Consider the following 21,680-nt stretch of genomic DNA (forward strand, 5'->3'; position numbering starts at 1 on the left):
TTAGCTTTCCGATGCTTAAGTTAGTTTAGATTTAAGGGAAAATATTTGTATCTATTGTAAATTGTGTGTTTTTAGACATTACCTTAAACTTTTTATACAGTGGTAAGTGAGAGAATATCTTGTAAATTTTAAATAGAAAAAAAATTCGAATAGAAAAACGGTTCCTATTTGATATGTAAATTTATTTAGAAATATGATTGTTAATAGAAATATGTTTTTTATTCTTCTAGAAGATTGGTCTTCTAGAATCTCCTTTATTTTCGATATTGAATTATAACAAAAAAATTCGACAAGTTTTAAGATTGTCTCGGTGGGCAAACCCCATCGAACTACAACTCGTTGGCACCTTAGGAGGCAATTGATAAGGGGACAAATATTAAATTAAGAAAAGAAATATTTAAAGGTAAAAAAAATTAATGATGTGGAACCTACCAGTCCCAAGATAGGAGGAGAAAATGGGGGTGTTTGTCAAGTGGGAGAAAAGAAATGAAAAGTAATGGAAAGAGGATTGCCAAAATGGACGCTGACATGGGCCGTACTGTTTTCTTCTGCTCTCATTGGCCAACAAACTGACCAAAGAAATTGCAACTTAATTTATTCAAAATCCAAATCCCAATCTTTTAGATTCCACCTCACGTCTCTTTGCGTTCTCCAAAAGCCGCCTCTTTCTTCTACTCTACCCCCTTCTCTCTCTGCAGCCCAAAGTATTCCATTTATTATTATATTAATACTCCCTCCGTCCCATTTAAAAAGGAAATATCCCATTTTTATTTGTCCCACTTAAGAAGGTCATATCGTGTTTTTTGTGCCAATTTATATGAATTTTCCTTTTCTACCCCCATTTCTCTTTCCATAATTAATAACTATTAGCCTATACACAAAATACAACACTATCATAAATATGGGTAAAATAAGAAAACACTACAATAATTAATGTTTTCTTAATATATGTGAAAAAGTCATTTGTCCCTTCTTAAACGGGACGGAGGGAGTACTTCGTTTGCTATTGACCAATACAACCTCCATTTTCTCTTTTGGTACAACATTCGCCAAATTTCGTGAATGAGTTTCAATTGTAAAACGACATTTTTAGATTTTTTATATTCAAATTAACTTCTATTTGAACCTTGTAAATTTTTTGTAGGAAACAAATTCTGATTTCAAATTTTAAACGATTGTATATATGAATACGGTTTCGAACCGCGACCTTACTTATTTATTTATTAAATTTACTATATACTAAATCATCAGCTTTATACTAGATTGCAATTACGTTACTCTCTAAAAATTCTTAATTTTATTTTTATTTTATTTTTTTTAATAATATTAAAGTTGAAAATTTAAAAATTTGTGACTGGCATAACGACCGACAAACAAAGTGGCGCGGCATGTTAGATGCGACACGTAATTATTCATTATATTCACCGATAGTTTGAAGTACTTGCAGTCTTGTATATATTTCACAAGGACGCTCAATTTTATTTTATTTTATAAATAGTGATTATATTAGCACTACCGCAAGGTGTGATAGGCAAAAAGAAAGAAAAACACTAGAACTTTGGAAAGATATCTAGGTATCGGAATACATCGTTACCACCATAAATAAAATGAGGGTTTTGATATCTATTATGAATCACATCCTTATTAATATATAGAAAAACCAAATTCTTGGAGCTTGTAACCTCATTGCGAAAAATCAATTCGTTTCTAGCTTTACATATCTCCCAAATGCTAAAAAACCAAATTGTTGCCCAAAGCTTTTTGTATTTCTAATTCGCTAAATCTATCCACTGATAATAAAAGCTTGAAATATCTCCCGGAACCGACCACACCGTAACACCAATTTTAAAAAGAAAATATGTCCAAAACCTCCATGCCAAAGGACAATAAATAATGATGTGATTACCTGTTTCAATCCCATCACAATGAAAACGCTGCTCATAATCAAGAACACGACGCATAGCTAGAAAGTATTTGGAAGTAATACGACTCTGATGTAGAAGCTAAGTGAAGAACTGAAGTCTAGGGGTTGGGCTAAATAATCAACTGACCGCATAACCAATTACTTGTAATATCTAATTTGTTGTGTCACATTATTATATAGTCGTCAAGTCGGTTACAAATTGTCGTATTTTCAAACAGTAATATCATTGCAAAAAATTAAAAAAAATGGTAAATGAAATTAACAATTTCTAAAAGTTGTGATAGAAATGGGGTATTTATTTATGTAGTTAGTTCTTAATTTTTAAAGATAAATTTAATTATTTTAAACTATTAGCATATCTTTACTAGTTTAATAATTTTAAGTACGTGTCCTTTAAATTGGTGATTATTGATGGAACACACACATTGGCATAAAAAGGTCACGGTAGAAGTCTATAAAAAGGAACAACCTTATTCCCTTCGTTTTTTCTTACATTCATCTATTGTTCTCATTAATATCTTACTGACTTAAGCATCACAGTGAAATTGGGGTATAAAGTCCAAATTCCACCATTTCTCCTTTACGTATCCCATCTGTATATATAGTCCTAGCAATATCCTTATCCGCCCATATCCGCCAAACTAAGACGCATCTTCAATCCGTTTGTCCGGATCCATTATTCGGCGTCGTCTGTGAAAATTCCGATAAAAAATTTTGTGACTGGATTATATAATGACGGAAACAAACAAAACCTTACCACCGACCACATTCTAAGAAAAAGTCCCCCTACCACAAAACCAGAGAAACACCTCCTCCTCCACCTCCAATTGCGAAGGAAACCCACTTACCCTCTAACCCCTTTAACATCGCTTATCCACCTACAAGCACCATGATCAGCTGTCTCGTTCCAGGGATTTGGAACGTCAAATCTGATCACCAAGGAGAATTTCGAATCTACACTCCAAAATATAATCAATAAAACCGTTGACAATACCCTAAGGCGATTTTGTGAGGACATGGTCACGGTCATAGACAAAGCAACAAGTACGCCGATATCCCAGACTCCGACTAGAAGGATAGAAGGAGAACGAGAGATGCGACGGTAGCATGAGGGACATGAGAGGATCCAAACAGGGGACCAACGGAGTAAACTAGAATAACAAATAGAGGAAAATCGTTAGAGTAACGGTCAGACCAGCAGCATAAGCAAAAGGATCGGGAGAGACACCAACATAAGAAAGAAGAGTTAAACGATCGAAACTGGCAACAAAAGGCATTAATTTACTAAAAGCACAGAGACTGATAGTTGAGGCCATGTAATCAGCTACGGACAACAAAGCAAAGGGACACCTTAGCACCAAGAGCTTTACCCGAGGGCTAAGAAGCACGGAAACTTCGATAAAGTTGCGTTTTCCATTTCGGAAACGTTTCGGAAACCGGAAACTCTTGGACACCCGTACGAAACGTTTCGGGCCGTTTCTGTAAATAATAAAAATTAAAATTTGTAAAAAATTTAAAATTATTACCCACAAATAAAAAAATCTAACTAGTTACCCATAAATTTTACATTCGCATTGCCCACAATACAACAAATATACTTATTTGTGTTGAATTGTATTATATTTTTTATATATTTATAAAATTTTAAATATTTAGTACATTAAATTGAATTATTTTGTTAATTATCATAAATATTTAAATAATATTTTTATAAATATATCCCTAAATTTTTGTTATTTACACGTTTCTCCCACGTTTTGTGTCCTTCATTTTGAAAAACTTTCGTTTCCCCGTGTCCGTTTCGTATCGTTTTCGTTTTCCGTTTCCGTTTCCGTGCTACTTAGCCCGAGGGCAATCACCTTTGGCGACAGATATCTTGTTGGAGAAGGTGTCTAAAATGTTTAAAATACACAATTTTGATAACTTTGATAGAACCGAATATCCAGAAAGTCACGCGACTAAATTCTATAATAACTTGGACTTTTCTGACGCCATCTTGTGCAAGACATTCCTCACTACCCTCAGTGACACTGCACAATGTGGTTAAATCAACTTGGAACAGGAACAATCATATCCTTGAAGCAATTGAACCAATAATTTGTAATGAGGTTATTTACAAATATTCCATCCAAGAGAAGCTCAGAAGAACTGTACCGGTGCAAACAAGAAAAAAGAGAAACGTTCAGAGCTTACATAGAACGATTCAACAATGAAGCGATGAAAATTGAAGACCTAAACAATGACACTGTCATGCAAGTCCTAAGAAAATAACCAGGACGAGATTACAGGGAGATAAGCTCAGCTCGAAGAAAACTAAGACATACCCAGAAATCATGGCGGTAGCACAAAAATGCATACATGTGGACGATAGAAGGAGGCAGAAGAACCAAGACTTACTAAAAAATAAGAAAACAAAAGAACATCCTCGCAGAGACAAACGTCTCATTCAAGAAAAGATCACACAAGCGGACATCGAAGTGTCAACCGATACTCCCCTTACGAGGACTCGGGCCATAAGCGGAGCGAACGTAGACATGTCAGTGGGGAATACTAGGGTGAGAGGTATGGTGAGGAAAACCACGTAGAGTAAGAAATATCAATAATACTACATATTTTTGTATATAAATCGAATTTGTATTGGTTAGAAATAAGATAACTAAGTAAAACTATCAATATTTCTTCACTATTGTTAATATTCATAAAAATAAATAAGGGTATTTTTTTCAAATACCTAAAAAAATAATATGAAATACTCCATTTATTTTTATTTTGCACAATTCAAAATAAATTTTTTTATATATATGTAACAGAGAGAGTAATATTTATATGTATAATTTGTCGATATAAAAACTAATGGTAATTAAAAATACATATATATTAGAATAACAAAGCTATATATCTTTTGATTACAGTCGTACAATTTTAACTTTATTTTGAAATGTCTATATATAAATAAGGAATTGAAATTTTTTCAAATTAATTTTAATTTAAGGGGCCAAATTTATGAATTTATATTTTTTATTATCAAATAAATACTGTAAATTAAAAAGGTATAATGCAATGGATTGAATTCTCTCAAGTTCATTTAAACTTGAGGGGGTCATGTCCACGATCTACACCATTCATTGTAAAATAAATGGTGCAGATTAATTTAATTAAAATTATGCTTTTTTGATCTACACTGTTCATTTTATAATGAATGGTGTATATCGTAAACATGACCCCCTCAAATTCAAAACCAACTTGAGGGAATCCCAATCCTAATTCAATTAGTAATGAATGATATGAATCATGAACTTGATTCCCTCATAAATGAACTTGAAAAAATATTATTTATTGACAATTTTTTAGGTAAATTCAATATAACACGTTATCCGTGAACTAAATTAATAATATCATAACACGTCATCAAAATAGTAGTATTACTGTAATATTACTATTAAAAAGTGTAAAAAGATAACAATTAAACTTACGATAATATCACTATTTTAATAAGGCGTTATAGTAGATTTAATACACGGATAACGTAGTAAATTAAGTCTACCTAAAAATTTATCCTAATCCATAGACAAATTTAAGCTATGGATAAGCATGATGTACTTAAAGTAATGAATAAGTTAATAAAGCATGAAAAAGTTAGTGGTAGCATTAATATATAGCGAGATGAGGTCAATTACCTACCAATCTTAAATTATTTTGTCCAATGAAATGCTAATGCTCTTATTCTCTTCTCATGCCTCCAATATATCAGGTAAATTGCCTTTTCTGCCACGTAGTGGACAAGTCAATGTTTCAACCCAACTTTCTTTTCCTTTCTTACCCTTTTCTTTCTTCCTCCACAAATTAATAGCACTCCCTCTTTTTCTTTTTAATTATTTTAAAATAATTATCATTTTATATTTAAATGATAAAAATATAATATACCAAAAGTCAAAATACTAGCAAATAATGTTTCTTCTCAACCAACTTATAAATAATAATAATATGATTTTTTGAAAAAGGTTATGATTTAAATTTAAAATAAATAATTGTTTTAATAAATAAAAAAAGAAATTATAAAAAAGTATATGGACTATTATAGGATACCAATCTTAGATAATCGAGTCAACTCTTTAAAATCATTTTAGCCACACTCTTTTAGATAATACAAGGAAATGTAAATAATAATATTTTTTAACTTTTTGTTAATATTCTATCTGTTCCATTTTATTTTATTTTTTTGTTATAATTATCGACATATATTTCTCTTTTTATCTTTAATAATAATGAGTTTGATATATAGATTAATATGTAAAAATAATAATGGTATTTGAATATATTATATTTTTAATAAAAAATGAGATATGAGAAATATAAAAAATATCTATAATATTTAATATTTTTTTCTATAACTCTTTTAAACCTGTCTAATATAATCAGTTGGATGTCGAGTAAATGGTGTGAATGTTTCATAATTTTATTGAACATGTAATTCAAATGGCATAAGCGTTCGGCAACAAATGGTAAATCGTAAGTTCAAATCATTCCGCAAGCGTTTCCCGCTTTTTGATTATCTGACAATAAAAACTATAACCTCATAAATTAATCAGTAAGAATTACACAAGAGAATACAAGGTTTTTAATGTATGATTCAACTTCCCAAATTCATACTCAAAATAGAACAACATCCATTGGAAGAAATTCAGGTGGGGTTTTGAGTTTTGTTTCCTTCTCATGTACAAAGATGACAACTCAACGATTCACCCACAAATTTCTTAACACTCACTAACCAATTGCAATTTTATTTTTTTATTTCAATATAAAAATTTAAGACTCTCAAATCGAAAGCGTCCTACAACTGTACTATATATGTGGAGATAGTGACAAATAATTTTTACAAAGTATAAATAAAGTGATATTTCATTGGTTTACAATGAATGTCTATTTCACCCTTTTGTTTTCTTAAATATTTGTATATTTTTAATAAATTATAATTTTTAGAATTAATTTCTTAAATTAATTTTTTTTAAATTTACTTTTCATTATCATCATTTAAAAAATTAATTAGTAATAATATTTGTTAAAAAATTAAATTTAAATATTAATTACTCCATTTGTTTTGTTTAAAAATAGATCTATCCCATTTTTACATGTCTCATATAAGAAGTTTACATGGTGTTTTATGTGCTAATTTATATGAATTCCCCTTTTTACTACATTTCTCTTTCTAAAATTAATTACTATTACTCTATATACAAATTATAACATTATTATTAATAGGAATAAATTAAAAAAATATCATATTAATTAATATTTTCTTAACCTATTTGTAAAAGTCATTTGTCCCTTTTTAAACGGGAAGGAAAGAGTATATTTTTAAAAAAGTTATTTGCATATTAAATTTTAGTGTATCACGTTTGTAGCGATTTAGTCTTATTTGTTGCATCACTCATTCTAATTCTTTTAATTTTTAATCTTGTGTAGCATATTTCCGTTTACCTTTATTTTTGGTGAAAGAAGATTATAGACTATACACGCGAAAAATTGAGATATACGACGACGTTTTAATGAGATTAAATCGATATAAATGTGAAACGTTTTGACAATGAGATTAAATCGCCCTAAAGGATAAAGCGAGCAATTTTTTTGGGATGGAAATAGTATAAAGTGGACCACTATTTCATTATACGCTCTATATAAGTCCGTTCTTATATAGAGATAATTAGTTCATAAACATCCTAATCACAATCCAATTATTAAGAAAAATATAGTATAAGAAAACACAAAGCAAGCAATTACAGAAAGTGTAACAAATAATCTAGAAGAAGAAAAGTGATTTGGATTATTATTCATGTCATACAGGATTACAGTCATCACTTGTCACAAAAAAGAAAATTAACAAAAACAAAAACTTAAAAATTACCGGCAATTTCATTTGTTCTCTTTAACCCTAAATAAAGAGAAAATCCTCTACCGGCCACTTACAAAAATAGAAACTCGCCGGAAAATCCATCAGATTCCGGGGAAATTATATGAAAAAAGCAAATTCAATAGAGAGAATTGAACTACGAGCTAGTTTTCTAATCTCTCTCTCTCCCGTAGAACAGTAGCAGTGAACGTCAGATTCACAAAATTAGAACAAAACAGAAACCGCTCTCTCTATCTATATATTTATAAATGATTATATTTATAATTTATAATCTCAACTTCAAGTTTCTTCGTTGCTAAACAAACAGATTTAGCAACTTTCCGTTTTCTCCTCCGTTACCGTACTGATCATCTCCATATCTACTCTCAAAACACGTAACTGTCGTAGTCGCAGACTCCTCTGAGTTCATCGACGGCGTTCCCGGCCGACGAAGCTCGTGTTTCATCGGGGAGTATTTCGGAGAAAAATTCGGCGTCAATCGGAGATCTAAATCGTTCGACGGTTGAAAGCGTGACGGTAACGGAAGCTGCTGGTTGAGTGTAACAGGTTCGTTGTTGTTTGATCGTTTTCTTTTTGGTGAGACTTTAGATCTTGAATTAGAGAAACGAGAATGAGGAGCTGAGTTCAAATCCTGAAGGTTCCACATGTCCGTACAGGTTACTTCAGCTTCGGAGGTTTCATCGGAGACTGGAGATTGAGATCCGCCGGTGAGTAACTCAGGCATCGGCCGTAGAGTTCCGCCGCGTAAAACGGTTTCTACTGATGCTTGACAAACATGCCAGTTGCCTGTCCATAAAAGTCCTACGGCGCCGTTTACTGGATTTACAGTTCTACCGCACGCTTCAAATAATAAAGACTGAAACAAAGCTGCAACAAAGAGAAAAAGATAAAGATCCAAACACAGCTTAAAGACCAAAATAGCCTTTGCTAATCTGTTAATTACGAGATACTAACCAGGTCGTTGATTTTCAGGTACGGCGGAGATGAAAGACATGAGACCAGCACGGCCGAAGAATTTAGCGACGAAGACGGTGGCGTGGCCTTGAGCTTCAGGGCTCTCAATCCACTGTAAACACGGCCGGAGAATACAGGTTTCACTGCATCCTTTTCGTAACACTCTGCACCCATTGCAACTCATTTTTTTCAATTCTTAATTAGTTCTAATTCTTGAATTAGCAAGTAATTATAGTCTCATGAAACAAAATTAGTAAGACCAAATTGATTGCTTAGAGAATAAGAAATTAAGATAGTAAAAATGGTGGGTATAGGAAGAGGAAGATAGAAGAGAAATTAAGGGTGAAATGTAGAGGAAAGATGAGTATATATAAAAACTGAGGAGAAGGAGTTGGGTTCGGTTTGGTTTGGTTAGTTTGGGTTTAGGAGTAAACTAGGGTTGAGTTAGATTAGTAGTGGGTAGATATGTGGAGTGGAGTGTGTGCGATTTTTATTTTATATTTTGCGTGAGTAAATAGAAGGACATAGGGAAGAGGAAAAAAGGTTGGGTTTTTAGATTCCAAAGACTTGGGTGCAAGCGGCTCCGTGTCTCCGCTTATGGTTGTCTCTCCACCGTTGGATTTTCTTTTTTGGATTTATGAAATTGTGGTGGTGCTGTGAGGTGGATATTTTTTGGTTGACGAAGGAGGTGCTTCCCCTTTCGTCATCAATACTGTTGTGTTAATATTTAAATATTGAGAATGTTTTTTTATTTATATAGCATACTATTTGGAGCATAAAAATACTCCCTCGTCATAAATTCATTAAAATATTTAAAAATTATAATTAATTTTTTAATAGTCTAAGTTTTGTCCTGATTCTTTACTCCAAGTGAATAAATAGTGTGTGTATAAATAAATAAAGACATCATATCAAAATCTTGTTATATAAAGTAAAATTACTAATTTTCTTAATTCTTATAAAGTATTTATTTTTTGGGAATGAAGAAATTATTTTTAATCTAGTAAATAAAAACTTAAAAATAGTTTACAATTTTAGATAAATAAAGTTTAACCGTTGAATATTTAGAGTAAATAGAAAATTCTCTAAAGCATTTGACTATATTTTTAGAAAAAAGAAATATAAGTATATAGAGAAAAAATGTGGGTACTTTGGAGTAACAATAGTTAATTCTTTTTCTTTTTTGTATATGGATTTAATATTTTTATTTAATAAATAACAATAGTTAATTAAATGGAAATAAGAAAATGGGTGGGTATGGCATGCACATGTATGCAGAAATGGGGGAAATATTCGCTTTGTTCTTTGTGGGGTTATGATATTAGCTAGTGGGAGTGGAAAGATATTGGCTAATTTTTATTTTATGGCTAATCATCATTGACAGATTGGTGCAATATTAGGAAACACATCCATTGTTAGCGGTGTTTGTTTTCTTTTATTAGGAACAATTCACCAATAATATCTGAATTTTTATAAACCTATTATTTCAGTATTTACAATGAACGAACATTTTTAAAGATTAAATTATTTATAATTTCTAAATAATTTTTTTAAATATGTCTGACATAATTTGTCATTTTTTTTAATAATAGAAGAGGGTATCTATGGAAGGACATAGTTTTTCATTTTGATATTTGGGCAAATATTATTTGCATGCACTATTATTATTATTATTATTATTATTATTATTATTATTATTATTATTATTATTATTAGTATTATTATCTTGCTAATGTAACAATAAAATTACGGAAATATGAGATTTATTTACTTAGTCTATCGATGATCGAAAATAAACTAGTAGAAGATTTATTACTCCCTCCGTCTCAAAACAATAGTCAACTTTCTCATTTTCACACAGTTTAAGAAACACAATTAATGCTCTAACTTTTTACAAATTTATCTTCATTTTTTCTATCATACCTTTATTAAATATTAGGACTATAGGCTAATAGCAATAAATAATACATTTTAAATAAAGACAAATTGGAAAATAAACAATTTAAATTGTGATTTACAAGGAAAATGTACTATTGTTTTGGGATAAAAAAAATAAGAAAAGTGGACTATTGTTTTGGGACGGAGCGAGTATATATTTAAAAAATAGTAATTTAAAACAAACTAAATTTTATATATTAAAATAATATTTTAAATTCAGACATAGTTGATGTAATTTTTTAAGATTATTTTTATTAAATAAAAATAATTAAATTGATTTAAGTATTTCTGTCTGATAAATATAAAAAAGGTAATTTTTTTTTGCAAATGAATTAAGAAATACCATTAGTTTACATATTATTCTATAATGTTCCTAACTTAACTCTAGACTTATCCCAATTAACAAATTTTAATTGGTTAGAATTAAGAAATTTATTGAAACTGCTTGTAATAATTCACTATTGTTAATATCCATGAAAAATAAATAAAAATATTTTTACCAAAAGAGAGCATCTAAAGTAGAGCTAAAAGAATTCTATATTTTAGAACAATTCAAAGTACAAATATTTTCTCTGATTGTGGAGAGTATTTGTCATTCCATCATAAATTCAGATTCAAGTCTCTTAGAATCGCTTGATAAAAAAAGAATCTTAGTCCTCACTTGATTTGTTTTATAACAATTCCCGAAAAGTTAACTTTTTAGAAAGTATAATTTTTGAAAAGTTAACTTCCCAGAAAATTTAATAAATATTGCTCATTTTGATTTTTACTTTTCGAAAAAAACGTAATTAATTTTAATATAATATACTATATTTTTAATTAAAAGACGTAATTGTCCTTTAATAATTTTTATATTGTTAAACAAATAAGTATTTTCTTTTTAAATCGAGCAACAAATAATTTAATTTTTACTCATTAACTCTTATTTTACGATTCAAATACTATTTGAGAGTTTTTTAAATATTAAAATTTAAAAATTATATTTTTTAGTATAATTTTACATAATATTAAAAATTGTCGATAAGAATATTAAATTAAAATATTTAATTTTATTATAAATAATAGTTGTAAAATAATATAGGTATATTTTTCGAAGTAAATAAAATTATTTTTTATATGTTAAGGTTAAATTAGAAAAATCCAATAAAAATGTTAGGAAAGTTATACTTCTTTGAATTTTGATAGGGAAGTTACTTCACTGGTCAATGAAAAGTCAAACATCTAACATTCTGGAAAGTAAAATGTATAAATTGATTCAAGCAAAAAAAAAATTGCTACTTCCCGAGAAGTACAACTTCCCTATTCTATTTACCCCCAACCAAGCAACCCTTAGAATCACTTGTGCTACATTTTCTTTTATTAACGTAAAGTCATCTGATCAATATTTCGTAAACTTCATACTATTTTTTTTTGGCAAAAGGTACAAAACAATCCTGTAATTTTCACAAAAGTACTTATTAACCCTTAAATTATTTTTAAGAACAATTAAGCCCTTTTTGTTTTCAAAATAGAACAAATAACCCTTTTCGTCCAACACTATTAGAAACACCCGTCAATTGTTGACATATCTCTCATAATCATATAAGAAAAAAGTTCAACAATAATCTTAATGTTTAAAATATTTATCAAAAACTTGAGGGGTTAAGTGTTCAAAAAGTAAATTAAAAAGGTTTAACTATTCTTTCCAAAAAAATTAAAAAACCTTTTTGCCCAATTTGAAAACACCGAGGGCTTAAATGCCTCTGAATTTTTTTTAAAGGGTTTATGTGTTCTTTTAAATAACTTAAAAGATTTTTCTATACTTTTTGCCTTTTCTTTTCTTCATATGAAAAATTAGCCATGAAAACATACGTACGGCTCCTTTTTGAACTTTGACAAGAAAAAAAACATAGAGTTACCGTGTTTGAGAGTAATATGTATAGATCATAAAACTTCCCCTCTAGCAAATTGCTTACCATATCTTGCATGTAAAAGAATTACCTATAAACAATTTTAGCATGACCACGTTTAAGTTACCTGTCTCAACCAGCACACCACGTTAAAAGGAATCAAAGAAGGAAAGCCTATTATTACCTCAAAATAAATCCACCAAAGAAATGTCTTTATCTGTGTATGTTTCATTCGCCAATCTAGGATCCTCAACCTGACCACTTCATTTCAACAGAAGTAAATATATAAATTATGTAAATGAGTTTTTATATCTATAATTCTAACTATTTTATTTAATATATTTCTAAAAAATAATTTGGACATTTTTATTCGTCAATTTAGAAATTCAGACAAATATATCTATTTTCAGAATTTATTCTTATAAAATTTTGATTTTATGTAAGATTATTTTACCTATAAATAATTCTTATATTTCTGTCTCTTTTCCAGTTTTGGTCTGGAAGATTATTAAGAAATAGGTTATGAATTATGAAACGCTATCTTCTTTGGTTACATGGTTAGCTGTCAACATAACTTGTAGCATAACATGTTAAATTAGAATGAGTTCATTCGTTTTTTCCTAAATTAGCCATATTTGGTTTACAGCTTCCACTAGTTTATACTCATTATAATATTTCGGAAAAACTAAGAATAAGTTATCCTTTGTCTCATTGTTTATATAAATTAAGAAGATAAATGTTCACCGACACTACATGAATCTTCATTTCAAATTGTGAAATTATGACATTTTTTAATCTGTACTAAATGATATGTGAACTGTTTAGTTTACTTGTGTGAGTGATGTCCTGACTATCCGGACGGACTTAATCTCTACTTATCTTTAATTTTAATATACACCCTGTTCCATTAAAAAAAAATCTGATAGCAGTCTGGGTTAGAGCCTAAAGATGGTTTTGCTCCTGTTTGTGTCTATATTAGTGAATTACCTCTATTTTAATTAATAACTATAACATATATACGATAATTTTAATTTTACAATAGTAAAGTAAATTACGGGAATAAATCTATATTTTCACTAAAAATAGGTAATCTAATAGGTTTAATTAGATTACAAAATATTTTTTAGGAAACTTATTAATAACACTCGGACATTATTGTTTTACATCTATTTACTTAGAGAAGTACAACTTAGGTTTTGCTAAGAAAGTTACTTCCCTAGTCAAGAGAAAGTTAATTTCTAACATTTATTTTCAAACGATTTGGTACTCCATTTTCAATTTTATTAATGATTTGATTCCTCATTTTTAATTTTGTAAACAATTTGATCCTTCACTTCTAATTTCATTAACGATTTGGCATCTAAAATTAACAGTAAAGTATAATAGTTAATGAAATTGAAAGTGAGGGATTATTATTCAAATAAGAAATATAAAACTATAAATTATAATATATATATATAGAGTTTTATAGAAATTTGCTCATTATATTTGATGTTATATCAAACACACCAAACCAACACACAAACACCCCTAAAACTACCCATGAACAAGAACAAATGAATGTAACTTATAAGAATATGCTAGGGAACGATGCTGATGAAAATTAGGAACAATGTCCACTAATAAGGTTACACTTTGATATCATGTTCCACGAATTATTAATGCATGTGCATGAACGGAAAATATATAATGTATTAAAAAATTGAGTCCCACTAAAATTATAACCGGTTCTATTAAGATTTAAAAAAAATCAAATTATGGCCAATTTGACCAAAAGTTGAACTAATCAAAGTGATAAAAGGTTTAATTAGATATACGAGTGCCAATTTATTGATAAAACGAAAAAACAAAAAGAATAATGCTTGTCTAGTTGAAGTGTAAAATCAATAGTCTTTCACTCGGCCATTGATTTGATTTTTGTAATGGATATATTTCATTGGCAATTATAGAGTATCAAATAGAAATTTGGCAAATAAAAATAGACTGTAATTAGGTGAGCGTATAATTAGGGAGAGAGAGACGAAGATGACCGTTGGAAATGTCATGGTCTAGGCAGATGTGGCGTCCTTATCCATACAGTCAATCCTCCGTCATCCCTTTCCCCACTTAAAATTTCCATCTCATAGTACATGTTGGTTTGATTTGGTTCAATTCAATTTGAAATCGGATAAAACCAATAAATCGAAGTTTTTCTAAACCAGAATTTTACATATTAAATTCAGACATTTGTTATTTATAGCGATTTAAACACAACATTTAAAACGGTTAAACCAAACACCTTAAATATAGACCCCCAACCATGCCGTATTCACCAAATAACCAAACTATAATAATAATTTCAATTTATCCAATTCTTGCCTATATATGATGATGATTTAGTTACTTGATTTTCATAAGGTAAATATGTAATTTTTATCTCTTTACAATTTCCATTGGTAGTACACACAAAAAAAAAGTAACTAGAACCATAATTAGATATGTTACAGTTAAATTCTTAAAATCTGCTATGTTCTAAATCCAAGCCATCCGACTTCCACAACAATGGGGAGTCACATTCCCTGTAAAACCAATGTTGCAGGCTTCTTTTTTTTAGACATTTAATTGTTATATCTCTACACTGAATTCAAAAGCCAGAGTAAGTGTTTTGAATATGGAAAAAAAAGCTTCTCTTTCAATGGGCCATTATGCTTCTATGAGGCCATTATGCTTCTATGACTTTCAAAAAAAAAAAAGATCACTGTCAGAACTATAAAATAACAGGAAGAGAGTGAAAAAAGAGAAATGCGATCGATGACCGTAGAATGATAAGAAAGACGATTAAAATTAAAAAGAAAATATCCCCACAAGAAATTAAAAAAAAAACAGCCGATAACTAGCAGCGGAATGGACGGCTGCCTACCCCAGTTCCGCCCCTAGATATGACTATGACATGATTGCATATCTAAGGATGAGATTTTCCAAATTATAATCCTTTCAAATCTTGTTTGCCATTTTTGTTTAATAGTACTCTCATCATCATCGGCTTATTTGAAAACAAGAAATTTAGTGAAAAGGCAAAAGAAATAATTCAGATCAAATTCATTCCTACCTGGTTGAAAATCATTGAATCAAAATTAAACATGGTTTTACAGTATAATTCCAACACTAACAGCTTACATTTTACACAGCCATCAAAATTTGTCTGAGATGAGATATGCAAGTAACAGAAGTATCCTGTTTGTCTAATTCAGAGAAAATAAAGAGCTTTCTATTGGCTGATTATTAGACCTAAACACTTGTTTTCAATACGATTTGACTATGTTAATTGAACATATAGCCAACTAATAGGAATCTCCAGCAATAGACATTACAAACCCTTAATGCAAAAGCTTAAGAACCCGTATAATCACTAACCGAAAAACCAACTAACATTTTGATTCAAAACCCGACTTAACTTCGCATGTGATAGGATAGGAATTTGGATCCCTCCAATCATTAATAATGCAAAATTTAAACTAAACAGACACTCAATTCAGTTAGAGTTTAAAATTTTAAAGAAAAATAAAGCTTTCAGTTAGCTTTTGGTACAAACAAAATCGAAAGACCAATCAAATTCGGTTCGATTTGAAAAATTCAAGATTTTTATAAAATCAATTCAGTGAAGAAGACAAACAAATGAAGGCCTACATCAAATTGGCTATACGAACCAATAAAATTCATGTTCAAGAAAAAGAGAGGAGAAGCTGGGACCAAATGAACCCATCAATATTCAAGCAACAGAGACATTGCAGTATAAGCCTTAATAAAAACAGTAGCAGCTGGGACCATGTATTAAGTAAAAAATCTATATAGGATAAACATTTCTGTATAAGAAAAAACAAAACCTCATATATCATTATGAATATAGGCAAAGATCTTTGAGATTCTGATTTGTGGGGTCATGTAAGAAGGCAATTTTCATTAGCTTGAAACTCATTCTCACCCTCACGATGATGGTTTTACATTATCAGTACTATAATTGCTTTGGTTTATTTAGTTTTTGAAATCAATCCAAGAATTGTAATAATTCTATAAAATAAGTAAATAATAGATAATCCCCCCCTCTATCTACAATTATTAGGCTGATTACCATTGAGTTTGCCAAAATTATAAGCTTATTAGTGTTTTTAGAGGTTAGTTAACATGATAAATATAAAAAATATTCTTAATCGAATTAGTTTTAGTACTAAATTAAATGATAATCTTTGATAACAATAATTATTACTAATTGAAAAAATTTAATAATTTTAATATTAAAAGTAATTTTAGTTGCATTTTATGAGTACATTTTGAATCACTATTTATAAAAGTACATTAAAATGGTGAGTTGATCATTATAATAAGAATATCATAGGGGGAAGTTCTTATCTAGACCCGGTTCATGAAAAATTCATGTACCTATCCAATGAGGTGTTAGAGAAATTAAAAGGAAGAGAAAATAATGAGAAGAGAGAGAAAATTATATTAGATTTTCTAACACCTTATTGGGTAGGTGCATGGAAAATTCATGGACCGGGACTAGGTAAGAATTTCCCATATCATAGGTAATTACTATAATTTTAACTAAAAAAAAAACTAAATTTATTATTATGTTCAATTCAAATAAGCTTATCAATTATGCACGGAGAAAGTATTTATTAAATTTTATAATATAGTTGATTCGAGCCTATTTGATAACTTGAATTTGATTCAAAATTTATTCTATATGTAAATTCAAAATGACCTGAAAAATCATGACCCAACCTTATGGCCACCTTGACATCTAGCCCCATAATTTTTACACTTATAGACATTCAAGCATATGTATCAAAAGTTCAATCAACTTGATAAGTGGTTCAATCACTAAGAGAAGGCATAAAGAAAAATCAAAGTCTACGGTCCAATCATAGCAATTATTGCTTCAATGAAAACAATTATCGACTTACCTAACCCTTTTTTTTTGCTTCCTAGTCATTCCAAGATTGAAAATCTGCCAGCACCATGGCTCCACAATATGGTGCAAGATTGGTCTTTCCTATTGACGTGAAGAAGAAGCCATGGGAGCAGAAAGTCCCGCTCCACAACCGGTGGCACCCAGACATACCCCCGGTAGCAGAGGTAACGTCCGGAGAGCTTTTCCGAGTTGAGATGGTGGACTTTAGTGGGGGTGGAATTACACAAGACAACACTGCAGAGGATATCAAACATATAGATTCTTCTATTGTAAGTAACCTGTTATCTTTAGAGTTCTTTTTACTGTGTCTCTGTGTATGTTCTAGAGTTCTTTTTCTACTTCTCTGCTGCATAAACTAGAATTACTTGGATGCAACAATTTCCAAATAATTCTGGAGATTTTATTTCTAATTAGAATTTAGAAATGTTCTAGGAGGCTGGAATCAATAAAAGATGACATCAGATGTTGATATTTTGGCAGTAGTTATAAAACCAATTCAGCTAGAACACATATAGTTATAATATCATTTGACGAAAAAAGAGATGGAATGACGCGAGGGACAATATAGAAGGAGAGTATAGTTCCGAAGTAAAATTTAGTGACTATGATAGGAGAGAAATGAAAGTCGAAGGACTGTTATTAAAAATTAGCCAAAAAATTGTTCACCTCTATTTGTCATTTACTAACTCCTTGCTATAATTGATGCTGTTTCATTATCTATCATTTCCTAGTAATTTAAGGACAAAACTTATACTCTCCAAGATTCCATTGGCTAGTTCATCCATGGCTCCTTCAACCCCAAGACTTCTAGTGCCTATAGACTTAAAGAAGAAACCATGGGAACAGAAACTGCCTCTTCATAATCGTTGGCACCCTGAGATTCCTCCAGTGGCCGAGGTTATAGATGGTGAATTTTTTAGAGTAGAGATGGTAGACTGGACTGGAGGTATTATAAAAGATGATGAGTCTGCAGTTGATGTAAAAACCATAGACCTCTCTACTGTAAGTATCACTATTACATGAACTAGGTTTGAACTCAAAATCATAATAACATGATCCACTACTAATTTATAAGCATCAGATGAAAAACAAATTTAAAAATGAAATTAGAAGAAAAATATAAGGCATAGTGTTTGCCAGACTAGAAGTTGCCTATGAAGACAAAGTGGAGGCTGTTTTAATAAGATTCTTTAATGTTATTATTAACCGAAACTAGTTTGGAAATTGCTTCAGGTCCATTATCTCAGCGGACCGATCAAAGTTCTAGACAGGGAGGGAATTCCGGCCAAGCCAGGTGATCTCCTAGTGGTTGAAATATGCAACCTGGGTCCACTCCCTGGTGACGAATGGGGATACACAGCAACATTTGACAGAGAAAACGGAGGAGGATTTCTGACTGATCATTTTCCTTGTGCAACCAAAGCTATTTGGTATTTTGAAGGAATATATGCCTACTCTCCTCATATACCAGGTATCAAAACATACTATGTCGTTATAAAACTAAAAGCAATTATATAGTCACACCTATAAGATTTGGACAGGCCACAGCATGCAGTATATGCTGCTCAAATTGGTTTATATGCATATCAGGGGTACGATTTCCGGGGTTGACTCACCCTGGAATAATCGGAACTGCACCATCAGCAGAACTCCTAAACATATGGAATGGACGAGAAAGAGAAGTTGAAGAAAATGGCCTAAATTCTTTCAAACTATGTGAAGTCTTGCATTCTAGACCACTAGCAAATCTTCCGTCAACAAAAGGGTGTCATCTTGGCAAGGTATGGTGTTAAAATGATAAGAATCTAAAAATAACCATGAAGCTTTATGAAAAGAAAGTTGGTTGCTAGCCTAAACGTATATCGTATGCAGATACAGAAAGGAGCCCCAGAGTGGGAAAAGATTGCCAATGAGGCAGCAAGAACAATCCCAGGCAGAGAGAATGGGGGAAACTGTGACATCAAAAATCTTAGTAGAGGTTCAAAAATATACCTTCCAGTATTTGTAGAAGGAGCAAATTTTAGTACTGGTGATATGCACTTTTCTCAGGGCGATGGTGAAATTTCATTCTGTGGGGCAATTGAGATGAGTGGTTTCCTAGAACTCAAGTATATTTCTGTTTTTCCATATCTTCATAACATCTTTATTCATGTTGTAGAAGTTCCATATTATGATAATTAGCAAAAAACAAATACTTCACACACACAACACAAATATCATCATGCATACTGGTCATAAAGTAGATTTGCATATCAACAATGATAAATAGACAGATAACCTATTCCACGTAAGAACTTGCCAATCATAAATTTCAAAGAATGTTGGACCAGCAAATATTTCATTGTTATGATAAGCTTCTTTTTACATGAAATTAAATCGTTAATTGAGTGCAACACAAGGGGTTTTTATTTCCTCAATTCTAAGCTTGTTATTTTGAATTTGGATTCACTAATTCTCTTTTCTGATCTCTTAAATATCCTAATTTGTCTAGTGCTGATAAGATCAAGGCGTAATCTCAATAGCCGTTCAAGAAAATGTACTTTGAACATAAATATTTATCCCTTAATGCCATAACAATAAACTTACTTTATTTTGCTTCTTAATACCAGAAGAGTTTTCTTCTTAAATGCTCTTGCAATATTATATAAGTTTCCTTGAAATTTATTTGGTTTACTATTATCTTTGCAAAGAGTTGTATTTTTTTACTTCTATGGCTTGTGGCAACTCTCCTATAATTCTATCTATGCTAATAGGTTATCCTAGATTTTGACACTAGTTCCTACGCCATCAGGTGCGAAATTATAAGGGGCGGAATGAAAGAGTACCTTACACCAATGGGGCCAACACCTCTTCATGTGAACCCAATTTTTGAAATAGGCCCTGTTGAACCGAGATTCTCAGAGTGGTTGGTATTCGAAGGCATAAGTGTTGATGAGAGTGGAAGGCAGCACTTCCTTGATGCAAGTGTTGCTTACAAGCGTGCAGTGCTAAATGCCATTGATTACCTCTCTAAATTTGGTTACTCCAAGGAACAGGTTCGAGATATCTCCAGACTTCACATAATCTGTCACAGAATTCACAAACATATGCATACAAAGAGCATCACCAATGAATAAAGAAAAATGAACTTTGTTCAACTAATAGGTGGCTTTAATGTGGGCTTTAATGTGATTCTCAGGTGTATCTTCTGCTATCGTGCTGCCCGTGCGAAGGAAGGATTTCTGGAATAGTTGATGCTCCTAATGCTGTTGCAACCCTGGCAATTCCAACAGCTATATTTGACCAGGTAATTAACTCCCATCCTATACTTATAAACCTAGTTAAACTTCACTGCCTAAAAGTTTTACCAGATCTGGCAAACGCTAACCAATGGTTCAGATCATTAGAAGTTAAAAAGCTACTATATCCTTTCAAACTTAAGTTGACAACATGAAATGTTCAATAGCCTGTCCTAACATGTCATTACTAGCAAAAGGATTCCACATGAATAAGAAAACACCGCACTAGTATAATTACGGAGAACATTGAGAGAGCAGAGAAGGACAAGGCATTATGTATAATCTGTTTGTTTTTTCTTTTGATTTAGTTCCTGAGATAATTTCAATCATGCAGGATATTCGTCCCAAAACAAGCAAGGTGCCTATTGGACCACGGCTAGTTAGGAAACCAGATGTCCTAAAATGCACCTATGATGGAAATTTGCCGATCACAAAAAACCCTAGTGCCACGGCATGACTTCGTTGAAGTGTTTGAAGGAAGAAGCAGAACTTTCAGGCTACATATCTTATGCCATATTACATGTGTCTACAAATTAATAACATGAATGCATGTATATACAGAGAAACAATCGAAGATATGACTTAAAGGCCTCTGAATTCTGATGATCATGTTCCAATCTTGAATGGCGAGTTCTTGTATGTTTGAAAATAGAACTTGGCCCATCATCACGCACTATGCTGAACACAATCATGGCAAAGATGAGTTTTAAAATTTAGAACAAGAAGAAATCCTGAAGATAAGATCTGAATCTCAAGTGAATAACTAATTGATTGCATTACTGAGCAAGCACAGAAGCTCATATAGATGCATAAATTAGCACTAGATGATTTCTCATTA

The 21,680-nt window shown here is 30.8% G+C and overlaps 2 protein-coding genes across 4 annotated transcripts; one reads left to right on the top strand and one right to left on the bottom strand.

Moving 5' to 3' along the window:
* Positions 1-7,722: 7,722 nt before the first annotated feature.
* On the bottom strand, positions 7,723-9,229 carry LOC126654912 (LOB domain-containing protein 37). Its single transcript, XM_050348917.2, has 2 exons — positions 8,787-9,229; positions 7,723-8,699 (listed from the first exon to the last, which is right to left on the bottom strand). The coding sequence occupies exons 1-2, from the start codon at positions 8,968-8,970 to the stop codon at positions 8,128-8,130; spliced, it is 756 nt and encodes a 251-aa protein (XP_050204874.1). The 5' UTR covers positions 8,971-9,229; the 3' UTR covers positions 7,723-8,127.
* Positions 8,793-21,451, top strand: LOC126654909 (uncharacterized). 3 transcript variants are annotated; one of them, XM_050348913.2, is made up of 8 exons: positions 8,793-8,923; positions 17,582-17,833; positions 18,798-19,035; positions 19,155-19,345; positions 19,437-19,672; positions 20,356-20,599; positions 20,743-20,850; positions 21,177-21,451. In XM_050348913.2, the coding sequence occupies exons 2-8, from the start codon at positions 17,612-17,614 to the stop codon at positions 21,297-21,299; spliced, it is 1,362 nt and encodes a 453-aa protein (XP_050204870.1). In that variant the 5' UTR covers positions 8,793-8,923; positions 17,582-17,611; the 3' UTR covers positions 21,300-21,451. The 3 variants fall into 3 exon arrangements, with proteins under 3 accessions (XP_050204870.1, XP_050204871.1, XP_050204872.1); XM_050348914.2 differs by lacking the exon at positions 8,793-8,923 and adding an exon at positions 18,296-18,566 and having other exon boundaries at positions 17,770-17,833; XM_050348915.2 differs by lacking the exons at positions 8,793-8,923; positions 17,582-17,833 and having other exon boundaries at positions 18,876-19,035; positions 19,106-19,345.
* The last annotated feature ends 229 nt before the right edge of the window (positions 21,452-21,680 follow it).

Source organism: Mercurialis annua, linkage group LG7 (assembly GCF_937616625.2).
Source record: "Mercurialis annua linkage group LG7, ddMerAnnu1.2, whole genome shotgun sequence".
NCBI classification, from domain to species: domain Eukaryota; kingdom Viridiplantae; phylum Streptophyta; class Magnoliopsida; order Malpighiales; family Euphorbiaceae; genus Mercurialis; species Mercurialis annua.

What these genes read in the sequence shown, in the direction of transcription:
- LOC126654912 (XM_050348917.2), bottom strand. Translation starts at nt 8,970, where the DNA reads ATGAGTTGCAATGGGTGCAGAGTGTTACGAAAAGGATGCAGTGAAACC. An exon ending in ACCTGAAAATCAACGACCTG is followed by an intron (nt 8,700 to 8,786) that starts GTTAGTATCTCG and finishes TCTTTGTTGCAG; the next exon opens with CTTTGTTTCAGTCTTTATTA.
- LOC126654909 (XM_050348913.2), top strand. Translation starts at nt 17,612, where the DNA reads ATGGCTCCACAATATGGTGCAAGATTGGTCTTTCCTATTGACGTGAAG. An exon ending in TTGGTTACTCCAAGGAACAG is followed by an intron (nt 20,600 to 20,742) that starts GTTCGAGATATC and finishes TGTGATTCTCAG; the next exon opens with GTGTATCTTCTGCTATCGTG. An exon ending in CAACAGCTATATTTGACCAG is followed by an intron (nt 20,851 to 21,176) that starts GTAATTAACTCC and finishes TCAATCATGCAG; the next exon opens with GATATTCGTCCCAAAACAAG.